This window comes from Pinus tabuliformis, chromosome 3_2, assembly GCF_031772625.1.
Source record: "Pinus tabuliformis cultivar Carrire ecotype Pingquan chromosome 3_2, CPIR1, whole genome shotgun sequence".
Classification (NCBI taxonomy): Eukaryota; Viridiplantae; Streptophyta; class Pinopsida; order Pinales; family Pinaceae; genus Pinus; species Pinus tabuliformis.
The window spans coordinates 228062434-228076781 of NC_142302.1; the positions used below are offsets into that span (position 1 = coordinate 228062434).

General features: G+C 41.0%; 1 protein-coding gene across 1 annotated transcript; it reads right to left on the bottom strand.

Moving 5' to 3' along the window:
- Window positions 1–1346: 1346 nt before the first annotated feature.
- LOC149180536 (uncharacterized) lies at window positions 1347–8679 on the bottom strand. Its single transcript, XM_089413903.1, has 2 exons — window positions 8535–8679; window positions 1347–1663 (listed from the first exon to the last, which is right to left on the bottom strand). The coding sequence occupies exons 1-2, from the start codon at window positions 8677–8679 to the stop codon at window positions 1347–1349; spliced, it is 462 nt and encodes a 153-aa protein (XP_089270029.1).
- Window positions 8680–14348: the final 5669 nt, after the last annotated feature.

The following is a 14348-nucleotide window of genomic DNA, read 5'->3' on the forward strand; positions in this document are numbered from 1 at the left end:
GTCAGTCTCCAAGTGGGGGAATCACTCTATGTCTAACAAATTCCAATCCTCCATCTTGAGAGAGGGGATTCGCACCAAGTGAGGGCCTTCAACTATAATTTGGTATGGCAGAAATGGAGTATTCAACATAAAGTTTCCCTCATCTAGGTCCTTCAGGACCTTCACCTTACCTCAGTGCGGGGGAATGTATTTCAACAACTTGGAAATAGGTATACGTCCTCAATGTCAATGTCCTTAATGCCCATATCCACATCTTCGGCACCCTCCTCAAATTCTATCGACCACCTTTCCTTTCTCCTACGTGGTGGGATTTTCTTTTTGCAGATGTTTCCTAGGCAACGCACGCATCGACTGTGCCGCTTTCTGCTTGTCCTTCTTCACTTTAGGCCCCTTTGTAGTCAGCGTAGGCCTTGACGATTTTGGTACCTCTGCAGGCACCTCTACACTTGCAATCTCAGGGGAAGCTCCCTCATATGCCATCGATCCCTCAGCAGTTGCAGTTTCCATGGGTGCCGATATCATGCTAGTTAGGAGCTCTTAGGTTTCCTTGGGTAGCTTATCAAAGACTGAACTCACCACCAAAGCCTGAAAACTCTCAAGGTTCATGCGCACCTGAGAGCTCAACACCTCAATTCTCAAAATGGCAAGTGTTTTTCATTGGGCAACCATTTGTAGTTTATAGGAAAATTCAAATTTGAATCCGACCTTTCCCCCCAAAATTCTCTCATAAATTCTATATTGGAGGAAGATTTTCAAAGATGTCACTTTTAAATTCCGACTTAAATGCCACCCCCGCTCCATTTAGCCATTTTCTCACTATCAAATAATGAATAGTGACCATAATGGTCACTTCCTGGTGGCCTTGTATGGTCTATCCTCCTATAGTGCAACTCCCTTCGCACTTCTGCTGACGCTGTGACATTCCTTCTTTCCATGCAGATCCCCAGTCGCGCAACTCTACAGCTCGGGGAGTGTATTTTATAGTTTTGTCCCTCTATTAAGCTACCTAGAGTGCTAAGACTATACTTCCACCATATAGTCATTTGGCCAGATACCTAGTGTATGGATCCAATCGGCTGCCATTTACCGTCCCTGAAAAATAGCTCCCCATTCAACTTCACCAGTTGAACTGCTCCACCATTGGTAATCTATTTAATGACATAGGGCCGTAGGGAATGCATCCGAAATTTTCCCGGAAATTTCTCAAACTTGCTATCATATAACAAAACCAAATCGTTTACCTTGAAGGTGCGCATTTTGATGTGTTGATCGTGCCATGCTTTTTCGCACTGCTTCATAACTTGCTGATGGAACCCAACCAATCTATCCTCTTCCAACTGTGTTAGCTATGTGATCCTTTCTTCCAAGGCTCCACGATCCGCCATTCCTATAAATGTTGTTATGCATAGACGAGATACAATGTATTCCATCGGCATCACAGCTTGTATGCCATAAACCAACCGAAAAGGCGTTTGGCTAGCCAACTTTTTGTAAGTAGTTCTGTAATCCCATAGCACCGTGGGTACACGAACATCCCAGTCATTCCTTTGTGCATTGCAGACCTTCATCAATGCATTGTCCAATAGATTATTAACTGCTTCCACCATCCCATTAGCCTGCGAGTGATATGGTGTACGCTTTTGATGATAAACCTGAAACTCCTCTGTTAACACAATGATCATGTCATTAATAAAATGCATACACGATCGTGCATCAAAATATTCGAGCAACCAAATCTAGTTAGTACATACTCAAAGATGAACTTTTTTGTTTTTTCCCCTGTACAGTCCTTCACAGGCTACACCTCCACCCATCTGGTCAAATACTTAGTCACGATGATGATGTATCGTACACCCGTCTTCTTTCCTGAAGGCTGAATTGGTCATACAAAATCAATCTCCCACTTTTCAAATGACTATAATGATATTTGCATATTCATAGGAAGCTCGTCCTTTGACATGAATCACATGCCTTACAATAAGCCTTAGAATCCTTATGAAGTGTCATCCACCATAGCCCAACGCATAAAATTTCCTGCGCTGTAGCTTTTCCTGCATAATGTCCTCTCGAGACTCCTCATGAGCTTGAGCAAAGATATTTTTCCGTTCAAATTCAGGTACATATCATATAATTTCATCCAAGCCCATTTTATATAAATTCCCTTCAATGACATAAAAGTCTGCCACACGCACCACCAATTCCTTATTTTGTTGGTTAGTATACCCTTATGGAGCCATTCTTGTCCTCAGGAAGTGTATAATATCTTCAAAGTGATTATCTGCGATGCACACTGCAAAGAGCTGTGCGTCAGGCAATCCTTCCTCCAATTTAGTAGGGTCCTCTCCTATTTCAATGCGTGACAGATGATCTGGACCCACATTCAATCGTCTTGGCTTCACAATAACTTCAAAATCATATTCCTAGAACAACAACAGCCACCTGAATATTCCCCCCCCCCCCCCCCCCCCCCCCCCCCAAAAAAAAAAAGTCTTGTTGACCAGGTATTTCAATGTAGAATGGTCTGTATACATCTTAAAGTGTCCACCTAAATAATAGTGCCTAAACTTCTGGAGCATGTACACCATAGCCAAACCCTTCACGCTCCGTCGTTGAATACTTCTTCTCATCTTTAGACAAATTTCTACTTGTGAACGTTATAGGATGATCCAATTCTCCCTAGACGACCTGCATTAGTACTGCTCCCAGTTCAATACATGACACTTCCACATGCACATGGAATTCCTTCTTCCAATTTGGGAAGACTAGGATTGGCGCAGTGACCATCTTTTCCTTCAACACATCTAAGATTTGCTGGCACTCTTCATTCCAATAGAATGTATCATCCTTCTTTAGCACCTTCTCCATTGGCGTGGTAATCTGGGCCTAGCTTCTGATGAACTCCCTATAATATTTAGTATGCCCCAACATTGCACGCAACTGTTTCACATTTCTTGTTGCCTCCAAATTGATGATGGCCACGATCTTAGCAGGGTCTACCATTAAGCCTTGTTTGCATACCACATGTCCCAGCAGGATCCCAAAAGGGACAAAAAACAAGCATTTCTTCAAATTGAGTGTGATCTAAAACCTTCGGCATGTGTCCAGCATCAAGCGTAAGCTAGCTACATGGTTCTTTGCCAGCCCAAACACCGTCCAATCATCAAAGTATACCTCTGGAAACTTATGAATGAGATCCTTGAATTTCACAATGACTACATGTGAAAATCTTGTTGGCGCATTCTTTGGTCCAAACAGCATCATAGTATATTGAAAGCACCCCCATTCAGTCGCGAAGGTCATCTTGCTTCTATCCTTAGGTGCAATCTTGATCTAGTGGTATCCCGAGAACCCATAAGTGAATGAATATGCTTCCTGCCCACCAACATTATCCAGCACTTCATCGGTGAATGAAGTTTGAAAGGGATCATGCACGCAGGCATCATTCAACTTCTTGAGATCTACGCATATCCTTATTTCATACCTTTCTTCTTTTCCTGAACCACTATTGGGCTCACCCAATAAAATTCTTTGATCGGTTCAATAATTTCTGCAGCAAGAATTTTATCCAACTCTAAGGGGACCTTCTCTTTATACTTGGGGTTGAGATGATAAGGGCTTTGATTAATCTGCTTCACATCTGGTTTCAATGTGATCTTCATCACTCCTAGGTCCCCTATTACCCTTTAAAATTTGAAAACTTTATAGGGAACAAGTCCTGATATTCATGGAGCAATTCAACAACCTTATTGACCGTTGCATCATCCCAGTAGTCCCCAATTTTTGAAAATTTCGGCTCCACATCTGTCCCAATTTTCACTTGTCTCATTTTCAACGACACGGTGATATATGGATCCTTAATTTGTGGTCCTTCAACTTCATGTGACCTTCAGTCTATGTGATATTAATGTTCCTCAAATCTTCATCCTCTTCCTCAGCAGTCACATTATAGTACTCCAGTGTTTGGCACAGCTGGGTAGTCCAATATGGTTCAATTAAGTCCAAGGGGTCCCGTGGTATTATGAAGATCGATGCCTTGAATTCCTGCAATGCTTCATCAATACATTCAAATCCATCCACGAAAGTAAACGTCATCAAGAACCCTTGTTTCAAAACATCCCATTCTTCAGTGCCATGGCAGAGCTCCGTCTCTAAGTACCAATTCATTGGTATAACACCCAAAGTATGACAAAATAGATGCACCCATTTAGGCTTAGGCTCTGCTCCATAGACCTTGTTCCATTTGGCTAAGTGATCGTGCGGGTCATCCCTCCCATCATATTTCTCTGTGAACCGCACTTGTGGGTGACCAAAATGCAATCTCATCATGTTTCTATACACGCGCCAATAATCAAAACTTTCCTTGTGCGTACCCCACCATCTCATAGGCGTATCTCGTAGTGCCCAATCAAAGGCCTAGAAGTGATGCTTCTCTGGTACTTCCCTCTCAAATGTATCCAAAAATTCATCAATGTCAGTTCAAGCATCATAGTAAAGCAGATTCCTTACCACCGACGATACATAGTGCAACGACTTGGTCATCATAATACGTGCTTCATGCAGTCAGTTTTACTAGTGTTCCAACTCCTCATCTAAATCTGAAGTGTGGGAGCTTTCACGGTCCCATGCAATACGTCCATCCACTGTCGGATTCAACCAATCCTGATCTCACGCCGTTATCTTATAAATTTGGTCCAATTCATCGTCACTTTCATAATCATGGACCAGTTAAATATAGCGTGGTCCTTCTGCAGGGACCAGGGGCAGCACTACGTGGAGCGATTTCTTCTCAAATATCATCTTCCACTTCTTCAAATTGATTACCCCATTCATGTCAGTGGCCCAATCAATCCCAAGGAGCGCGAGGTAGGGATTACCATCATCCACAATCTCTATCACTTCGAAGTCAACCAATGCACTCGCGCCCTCAATATCCACTATCACTTCCTGCAATCTTCACATGGGTATGATTTTCTACTGATTTTCCATCCTTAACTGAATTGGAGACCACTGCAGTGCAGGTCTCCTCATCCTTTCACATGTCCATTTACGCAGAACATTCACGTCCAACCCCAGATCTAGAATTACTTGATCCATCTCATATTCTCCTATTTGCGTAGTGAGCCTCATCTCATGCCCCGTTCTTTGCCTATTCTTACCAATCTTCCTCACTATGCGTGGTTCATCAAGAGCGTTTTATTTCCCAACACACTTATTTATTAGTTCCTTTAGTCCTTTTATAGCCTTGCTCTCATGCAAGAGCTTCATACAGGTCAACAAGAAAGTAGTAAGCATGGAAGGGTCCATCTCTTCAACTGGCTTATCTTGACTTCCTGAGGTAGAGGCCTCAATGAATCTTTTCTTCACTTCCATAAATGTTTCTCATGCGCACTTTAGATCAAACTTGACCTCCTTTTCTGGAGCTTTGGAGACCCATTCACTTTCTTTAGGCTACTTCCCCTTATCTTCGCAAGCCTTCATCCCACTCTGCAACAAAATATTTACCTTGGGATCCTCTTTGCGATGCTCAGCCCTCATCATCTACAGGTTTTAAGCCGGCTACGGAGGCTGTGCCCCCTCTTCACGTATCTTAGCTAGCAATACCACACAATATGTAATTGTGTGGTCAAACTAAGTACAATATCGGCATGAAAAATGTGTCAAATTTGGGCAGTCTCGTGTGTAGTGTCTTGGTCCTCCACAATTGTAACAAATGACTTGTCTCCTATCTCTACTAGGTCCTCCTCCACCTTGGTCTCAACCGTGCCCTTGTTATTCCCCTCGCGCTCCCCAGCACCTTGGTCCGGAGGCCAGGTTCCTACCTGCACCCAAAATACGAGCATTCGATCCATCATTAACTCGTAACTATGAAAATTGTGCTCATCATGACCCACCGATTGACAGAAGTTGCAGAAGAGATGTTGCAGTGTCTATACAAATTTCTGCAACAAATGGTAATTGTTCATAATGTGTTTTCCAGCTACTTGACAGATAGCACACCATAGTGCGGGATTTGCACTTCACCCTGCTTGAGCCTCCAGTCTAAGAGGCATTGGTCCTCCTGCTGCAACATAACTCGTGAAGACTAGGCAATGATCTTTGTCATGCCCTTGGATTTTGCATTTTAGGCACCAAACTTCTTCGCGCACCTCTAGTCGAACTGTTCTATCATTCTTCAGACTCTGCATTTCTTGGCAAAGGTTCTGCAACTGTGCATGAATCTACAGAACCCCCAAATTAGCATATTGCATCAATGTCTCATGCAATCTCATTGCAATCTCAAGAGCTTCTGCCCGAGTCCCAATATTTTGTTGTGATAGCGCAACCCTTAGATGAGGCATGAGCGAAGCCACAAACCATTTGCGGTGCTGTCCATCAACAAGATTCATGTTAGCTTCACAGATCTTGCATTTCAATATCTGATCCAACTCCTAGGGCATCTCGCCAAGCCTCATCGTGATTTCCTTGAATCCAACAATTGATCGTGCTTTAGACTTAGGCCTACTGAATTCCTTATTTAGCGCATTCTGAATATCTACCAACATAGACGTCGGGTTATCAAAGGAGTACTTAAAGTACCACGTTAGTGTGCATTCCTGCAAAGAACTAACCAACATTTATTTCTTCATTTGATCATCTGTGATACCCTGAGCTTCCCATACAACCTTCACTACGAACCAAAACTCGTCCGGATCCTCATTTCCAAAGAACTTAATCACAGGTAGCTTTACTGAGTTCACCATACTGAATGGTGGCCGAGGTGGTGGTGGTGTAGGCGAAGGTGTATGCGGTGGAGGTGAATGGAGGCGGTGTGGGTGGATGGGGTAATCACGGTAACCCTTGTTTTATCAACTTAACGATGCTCTACGAAGAAGCCTGTGTTGCTTCCTCATCGTCACTCAGAGGAGGTTCAATCAATGGGCTATATTCAGGGCCTGTTTTCCCTTTGTTCCTGAAGGAATTTCCACTTCATGTAGCCCCAAACATCAAGGTAGGTGCATAACATGCTTTTCACACAATGACATCTTAATCCAAGTATTTACAAACCTTAAATACTTACATCGCGACCCCTTGAAGAAGCGGCGCTCCACTTCGTTGTAACTAACCGAGGTATCAACCATTAACTCTGTCACGAACCCTCCTATGATACAATCGAGCCTATGATCAACAATGTGTGAAATATTATGTTCAAAGGCTTCTAATCTCCACACTAACTCTAGGGTCCAGACTATTGGACTGTCAAGCCTCCACCTTCTTTGGTTGTCTGCCAATTTCGTGATCCACTCATATAATTCAAATGGGAAGGAACAAAAGAAGATTTTGTGTATCTCTGTGTACAAATATCTATCCAACCACTATTCTTTCATCAATCACAGATTCCTATTCTCTTGTGCCATGAATTCGTGGATCTTTCTATCCAACCAGTCTTCGATCTCCTTCTTAGTGGGATTCCAATGATGCGACATCACACATATTTTTATGCAGATCCTGTTATGATAATGGAACCATTTGTTGGCTTGATGGGCCCTAACCAGGTTCAATGTTAATTAGCCAAGAAAATCCTACACTACTAGCCCTTTTGGCATCAATCCGTGAAGCGTGGACTAAAGTCTCACTTGAAGTAGTATAGGGGGATTCAGGAACCAAGTTTCCATACCCTGAGATGGCAGTGATGTATCTTTATACCCTAACCCTTCCTTCGCGCAGATCGATAAGCCTTTTAGGGCTTATCAATATACTTCCCTTAGTTGTCCTCTAGACCTCTCTGAAGGTTTATGACTGTCTTTCACGTACCCTGGATAGGAAATCCAAACACTTACATGCCTTTGTAATTACTCTTACTGCTGTATTTACCCTGATTAGCTTAAGTAGTGGATAACTTCAACATGAATTATGATTATCTTCACGTAAATAGATATTATTACTTGCGTTCATATAATAAATTAAAACAGATAGATTCACACATCAATACAACATTAAATCATAAACCTAGTATTTAACATAACATAATTACATGCAGTCATAACAGAAGTAAAATAGCTCATACACAGGTAATTCCAGAATAATTCTCTTTACTATTTCTCAGATCTCTCTTATAGACTCTAACTACCCTGCGCACATAGCTGCAGGGGTATGCGCACTCAGCTATGGATTTCTACCCTAGACCTCTGCGCACTCAGCTACAGAGCCTCTCTCCTACGCTAAGACACTTTGCTCTTAGCCCTCACATAACCATTACATCAATGACTCTTCAAAACATATCTGAACTCAACTACCAAAACTGCCTTAGACTCTTCTAAGACTTCCCTTTTATACATTCCCATGGTCCGTCGACCAAGGGTGGATAACATAAAGCCGACACAAGTTACATAAACTAAGGGCGGAAACCCTTGATGACTCTTTACATCTTCACACTCCGTGACCACAAAATGTGGAGAATTTACATTCTTTATACAAAACTTGGGCCTTTAGCCCCAAAACTTGGGCCTTTAACCCCAAAATTGACCCTATGGGACCCATTCCCAACACTCCTATACCTTCATCCGTTGCACTCCAAATCCCAGTCTCCATAAGAAATGCCATTGTCCAACGGTGTATCATAGATGAAGGCACTTCCACCTCTGTGATAGTTTCTGGTGTTTGGAAGCGGATTGGTTCCCCGGACATGTTCCCATTCACCATCACTCTCTATGCTTGGGATAATCATCCCTCAAAACCCCTTGGCTTATATAAAAAATATCATATCATTGTTTTCAGAAAGATTGTCTTTATTGACAATGAGGTCATTGATGCCCCATTACATTACAAAATCATTTTTGGTCGTAGCTATACCTATGCTATGTTAGTTTTTGCATCTGCGTTCACCGTAAGATGTGCTTCCCTCATAATGGAAAGATCATCACTATTGATCAACTGACATACTATGATCCCAAATCTTAGACTTCACCTCAATCCAAGATCTCATTAATCGCTGATAATCAAATTGTCTCATCCCTTACCAATTTCTCTCATGGAGTCTACAAAGGTTCCATCTTGCTTTTTCTTTTTACGGTCTACCACCTACTCCTTCAAATCCATATCCACAAAGTTCAGAGCATGGGACCCTTACATTACAACTAAGCTCCATGAGGAAGCAAATGACTTATCAATTTGATGAGCTTTTGTGCCATTATCAAATTTTTATTATATAATCATCATCTCATTTGTAATTTGTCTTATGTAATAAATGATACGTAATGAATTCCAAATGACACATGTGGAATGTGAATAGCCACACATTGGAATGTAATGAGTCATGTATATAATATAAATAGCCATAGAATTCAAAGGGTCATGAGTAAGCTCAAAGATCATTATTACTTGTTACAAATAGCTCCTCATAACTCAAGCAAATGGATTGGATTCTAGAGGTCTTGTCTTGGCATTTCTTGTAATACATAGGAGATAGATCATTCTTTAGAGAAGTAAGTTGTGGATTCATGTTCCGCTATTGGATACAAAATTTCATCTATGTAACAGTGTATCTGGGATCTTGCACTCTTAATCAAAATCTCAATGAGATGACACTTCTTCATAAATGTAATTCTTGTTATTTTTATGGTATATGTCATTTTAATCAAACACTAAGTTAATGAACTAATTTGTTGCTTATCTATGGTTATTATTGAATAAATGTTGTTATGTTTTAATGACTTTTGTTTATTATGTGGACTAATCTACAAGTATTCAACAAGCCTTTCTCTTTCTTCCCTGGTTCCCCTTTAGGATAAGACTATTACTTTTCTAACTAGGGGCTCATTTTCCATACTAGTCATGGAAGTCTCCCATGTACACCTTTCATTGGGTGTCTCACAAAGCTCACATTATTTTTGTTGACCTCGAAACAAGTGACATTATCAAATCATGGTTTCGAGAGCCTTCCAATTTTCGACATTGCCCATTCGCATCCTATCTGACCAAGATTCTTAGAGATGTATATAAATACCTGATAGTTATGTGTTGTTATTTGCATGGGTGCAAGAACGCTGAGGTGAGGAGAATTATATATATATGCTCAACATGGTGGTATTCCATGGCAGAGTTTTCAATTGGGAATATATATTTTCATATGAGTTGTGATGTCACGTGGGGCAAGAAAAAACATCTTTGAGGGCGAACTAGGAACCAAAATTCTACATGTTTTCATTTCTCTTAAATGGAATCTATGCAAAGTATGTGTTCACGGGAATGAACTGGAACTTGACCCAAGAGGAGAAGTTCCCGGTTTACTTCCACTAGATAGTGTTATTAGAATCAAGCTTCAGAGCCATATATGACAAATTGGCTGAGCACTTCTTTGCAATGATCTTTTAGATGATATTCGAGATCGATCCTCCTTACATGGTCGATCAGGTGAAGGAGTCACTCCGAGATATCTGATGAGCCCCAGAAATGGGTAATTATATGGGCTCATTCAACCTCCTAATTTGACTTAATCCACCATTATCATTAGTTTATTGCATGTTTTTTATTATATTTATGCTAATAGAGTGAATTGGGTTAGTCAATATGCCAACAAGTCTAATGTGTGCTTTATGCAGATTTTTAGTTAATTTTGAGACAAAATCAAAGGTTTAAATGAGCACTTGGCAGCCAAATTCGTGAAGAGGATTTGTAGGAAGGTGTCCCCTTAGTTTATGAGCTCTTACCTCGAATTATCCACCACCATCATGGAGTTCAAGGGCCACCACATCTATTATCACAAGGGCAGCTGAGCAAGGGCTAGTAAAGTTGTTGTTAACTGTAAGTTTTGGCAGCTGAGTTCCTAAATATTAGGAGGGTTGTTGGGGTCTTCAATTTGTATAAATAAGAAGGCCTAGGGCCTCAGCTTAGCTAGCTAGTTTGTAGTTCTATTTTAGGAGGAGTTAGTCAGATGTTAGTTAGATTTTAGTCAGTAGGTTAGCTCTGCAGTTCAACACATTTTCAAGCTTTTTCTTGTGGATAGTTTTTGGGATGTAACTATTATTTTTTGCTCAATAAAGATGAATCCAACTTTGCACCAGCTCTAATCTCTCTTAGGAGGATGTAGCTCTTGGGGTTGGGCCCAACCCAAGTGCCCAGTACCTCCTTTGTGTACTTTTATGTGTTTTTGCTGCATTCTTAGAATAAAATCTGTTATTTAGGTTAAAATATTGTTGTGTTACTTAGGTTGCTTTTGATGATTAAAATAGATTTCCATATTTCAAGTGATTTAACAAGTTGGTAACAGAAAATATCTTCAAAAAAGGCCATCAAGCAACCCTTGATCTCACCTCTCCCTCCCTGGGACCATGAGCTGAGACCAAGGTGTCCTTGCTGCCATAAAAACATTGTTCTTGCTTCTTCATGCAATTTCTAGTGTTATATTATTAGTTGCAAAAGTTAGTACCAGTTGTGATTACATGCTTAGATCCATTCTTACTTGGTTTCCATAGTTTTTTTACATGATTTGCTGCCAATAAACTTTTGTTCATCATGCTTATGGTTTCTAGGTCAAATTAGGTTAAAATAGCTAGATCTTTGGTTTTCTTAATCTTTGTTAATTAGTTTTGGAAAATAATGTGCAGAAAACCTGTGATTCCTTCCTACCTACCCTCCCCCCATCAAAAAACCTACTCCAACCCCCAACTCAGATTCCTCCCTTTCATTTGCCACCCCTTTTCCAATTTGACCTAATTCCCATATCTTTGTGCAACCTTGCTCCCTCCATCCTTGAACCAAATCTGATCACCTTAACCACTCCTCATCCTCATTCACCAAGTCCTAGACCTCCTCACACCCTTATCTCACCTCCATACCCACTTCTTCACATTTTTTCCTCCATCAGCCCTTCAAAATTCCCTTTCGGAACATCCTGTAGAAGTTACAATACATCTTGTAGAACCCCTGCAGACTTCTTGTAGAAGCTCACGAAAGCGGTTTCTTGAGATCTGATCACCGTGAAACTCTCTGGAAGGGTCTTAGGGACCCCTTAGGCCCTCTTCCCACCTTCCCAACCTCTTGCAAGTGCCTACCCCATTTCCTTTTTCCAATCAACCTCTGCACAGTCAAAAACAATTAAAGCACATGCATAATAATTCAGACAACTTAAAAATACAAAAAGATGCTTTTTTCCAGATTTTAGTTCAGAAGTAGTTTAGTCACATGATTTTTACCTTTCCAAGAGTCAATGGAATCCATTTCCACCTCTTTCATCTCTTTTCTTGCACCAGTAGGGTTAGTCGGTAAAACTAGGGTTTGCTAGGGTTTGCATTTCCTTTCAGCTTTCCACTTCTTTCTGCAAGTAGATTAGCCTCTGTTGAGTTAGCTTTCATCCATCACAGTTAAAAGCTTCTTCTAAGAGATCATAGAAGTTGGCTTAAGCTCCTAGTGGACTTGTGCTAGCTGATCAAGTGACAGCCGCGGTAAGAGCTAGTACTTGTGCATATAGCACCATCGCTTCCAAGTTTGTTACGAACTACCGGGTTGATATAAGTAAAGAAGGGAGCCCTAGGAGTTGTATCATTATTGCTACAATACTGGAGCTCACCATATTTTTGGCGCCATTGCCGGGGAAGCGTCAGAGTATTGGTGATTGTTACTTTTCTTATATTTTCTACTACAACCTTCTGCTAAGTAGTTTATTTCAGTAAATGTAGAGTAGATTGTTTCATTTCCATTCTGCAATTTCATTTCCGCAAAAGTAGATTAGACATTTCCCGCTTTCATAGATTAGCATTTCAATTCCACAATTTCATTTCTGCAAGCGTAGATTAGAATTTCAATTCCATGATTTCAATTCTGCAAGCGTAGATTAACATTTCAATTCCACAAGCGTAGATTAGCATTTCAATTCCGAAATTTCAATTCTGCAAGCGTAGCCTAGCATTTCATTCCTGCAATTTCATTTCAGCAACATAGATTAGTCATTTCCTGATTTCATTTAAATTCCACATTTTCATTTCAGTAAGATAGATTTTAGTTAGTTGTAGTTCAATCTATTTTAGTTTTTGCAGGTACAAGTAGAAAAAAACAAAAATCAACGAAAAATATTTCATTTCATGCCTTGTAGGAGTAGAGATAAGTCAGAAAAATATTTGCACAACACCCCCACTGCTTCACATAGCCAATCTTCTCTCTTCTTTGATGGTTGTGATTAAGAAGAACCCCTAGGTGGACAACAAGACATATTTTGAAGAACCTCTAGGGGAAAGAAGAAGAAAACATTCCTATGGAGCAAATGGCTACAAGTAGAAATGTTGGGAGCAGTACCTTATCCAAAAATGAATTTGCATATCAGATGGAAGATTTCAAGAGCAAGATGAGGCAATTTCTTGCCATGTAAGTGGATACCTTGCAGATCCAAAGGAAGCAAGAGGAAGCCAAGAGGGCTTTGGCCATCTTTTGTCCTAGGTGCACTAGAAAGCATCTTAGGAATGAATGTCCATTGCACTCCATAGAAGTGTGTTTTTTCTATGAAAGAGACCATCCTACGAATCAGTGCCCTTCCTTGCCTGGAATTAAAACTGCATATCAGAGGGCCAAAGGAGTCACTGAACCACTCTATTATATGAATCAAAGGAGGCCACATGGACCCATAACTTACCAGCAGGGAATGCAAGGGACATCCCAGACCTATTATAACCCCTATCAAGCCACTTCCATGCCTTCTTGGGGTCCCCCTGCTCATCCTTCCTGGTCCACACCCCCTCCTTGGTCGTATCCTCCTCAATATCATGCTCAACCAGCTGCTCATCCATTTCACCCCTACGCTCAGCCACAACCTCAGTGGAATGCACCTCATCAGGAGTGGAGGCCCCAGTACAACTCTCTTCCCACTCCTTTGCCTCCACCACCTGCCCAACCACAACCCTATCCACATCCATCTCAAATATACACCCCCACTCAACTACCCGTACCACCATTTCCAAACCCACACATTGGAATAGCTCAACCCAATTGCAATGTGGAGGAACAACATTTCCAAACAACTCCTTTTGAGCTTAATGATATTCACCATTGCTCAGGAAGATTACTACAAGAAAGAGATTATATTGACAACATTGAAGGGTCACATCCAGCAAAAGAAGATTCAAAAGAGGCAACCAAAGAACCATGGGCTGCACTTGATGAAGAGAAGAGATCAGAACCAGAGATTGAGAAAGCTCCCTCATGGTTGCCATCAAATCCTCCATGTAGTCAAGAGAAAAATCAACAAAAAGAGGAAGATGTGAAGGTCATGATAGAATAAGATATGGAGAATGATCTAGATCAGCAAAAGGTCCAAGGATATCAGAGCTATATTGAGATATGGTTCTAGATGGTCACTAAGTTGCAGTAGTACTCTCTTCCTC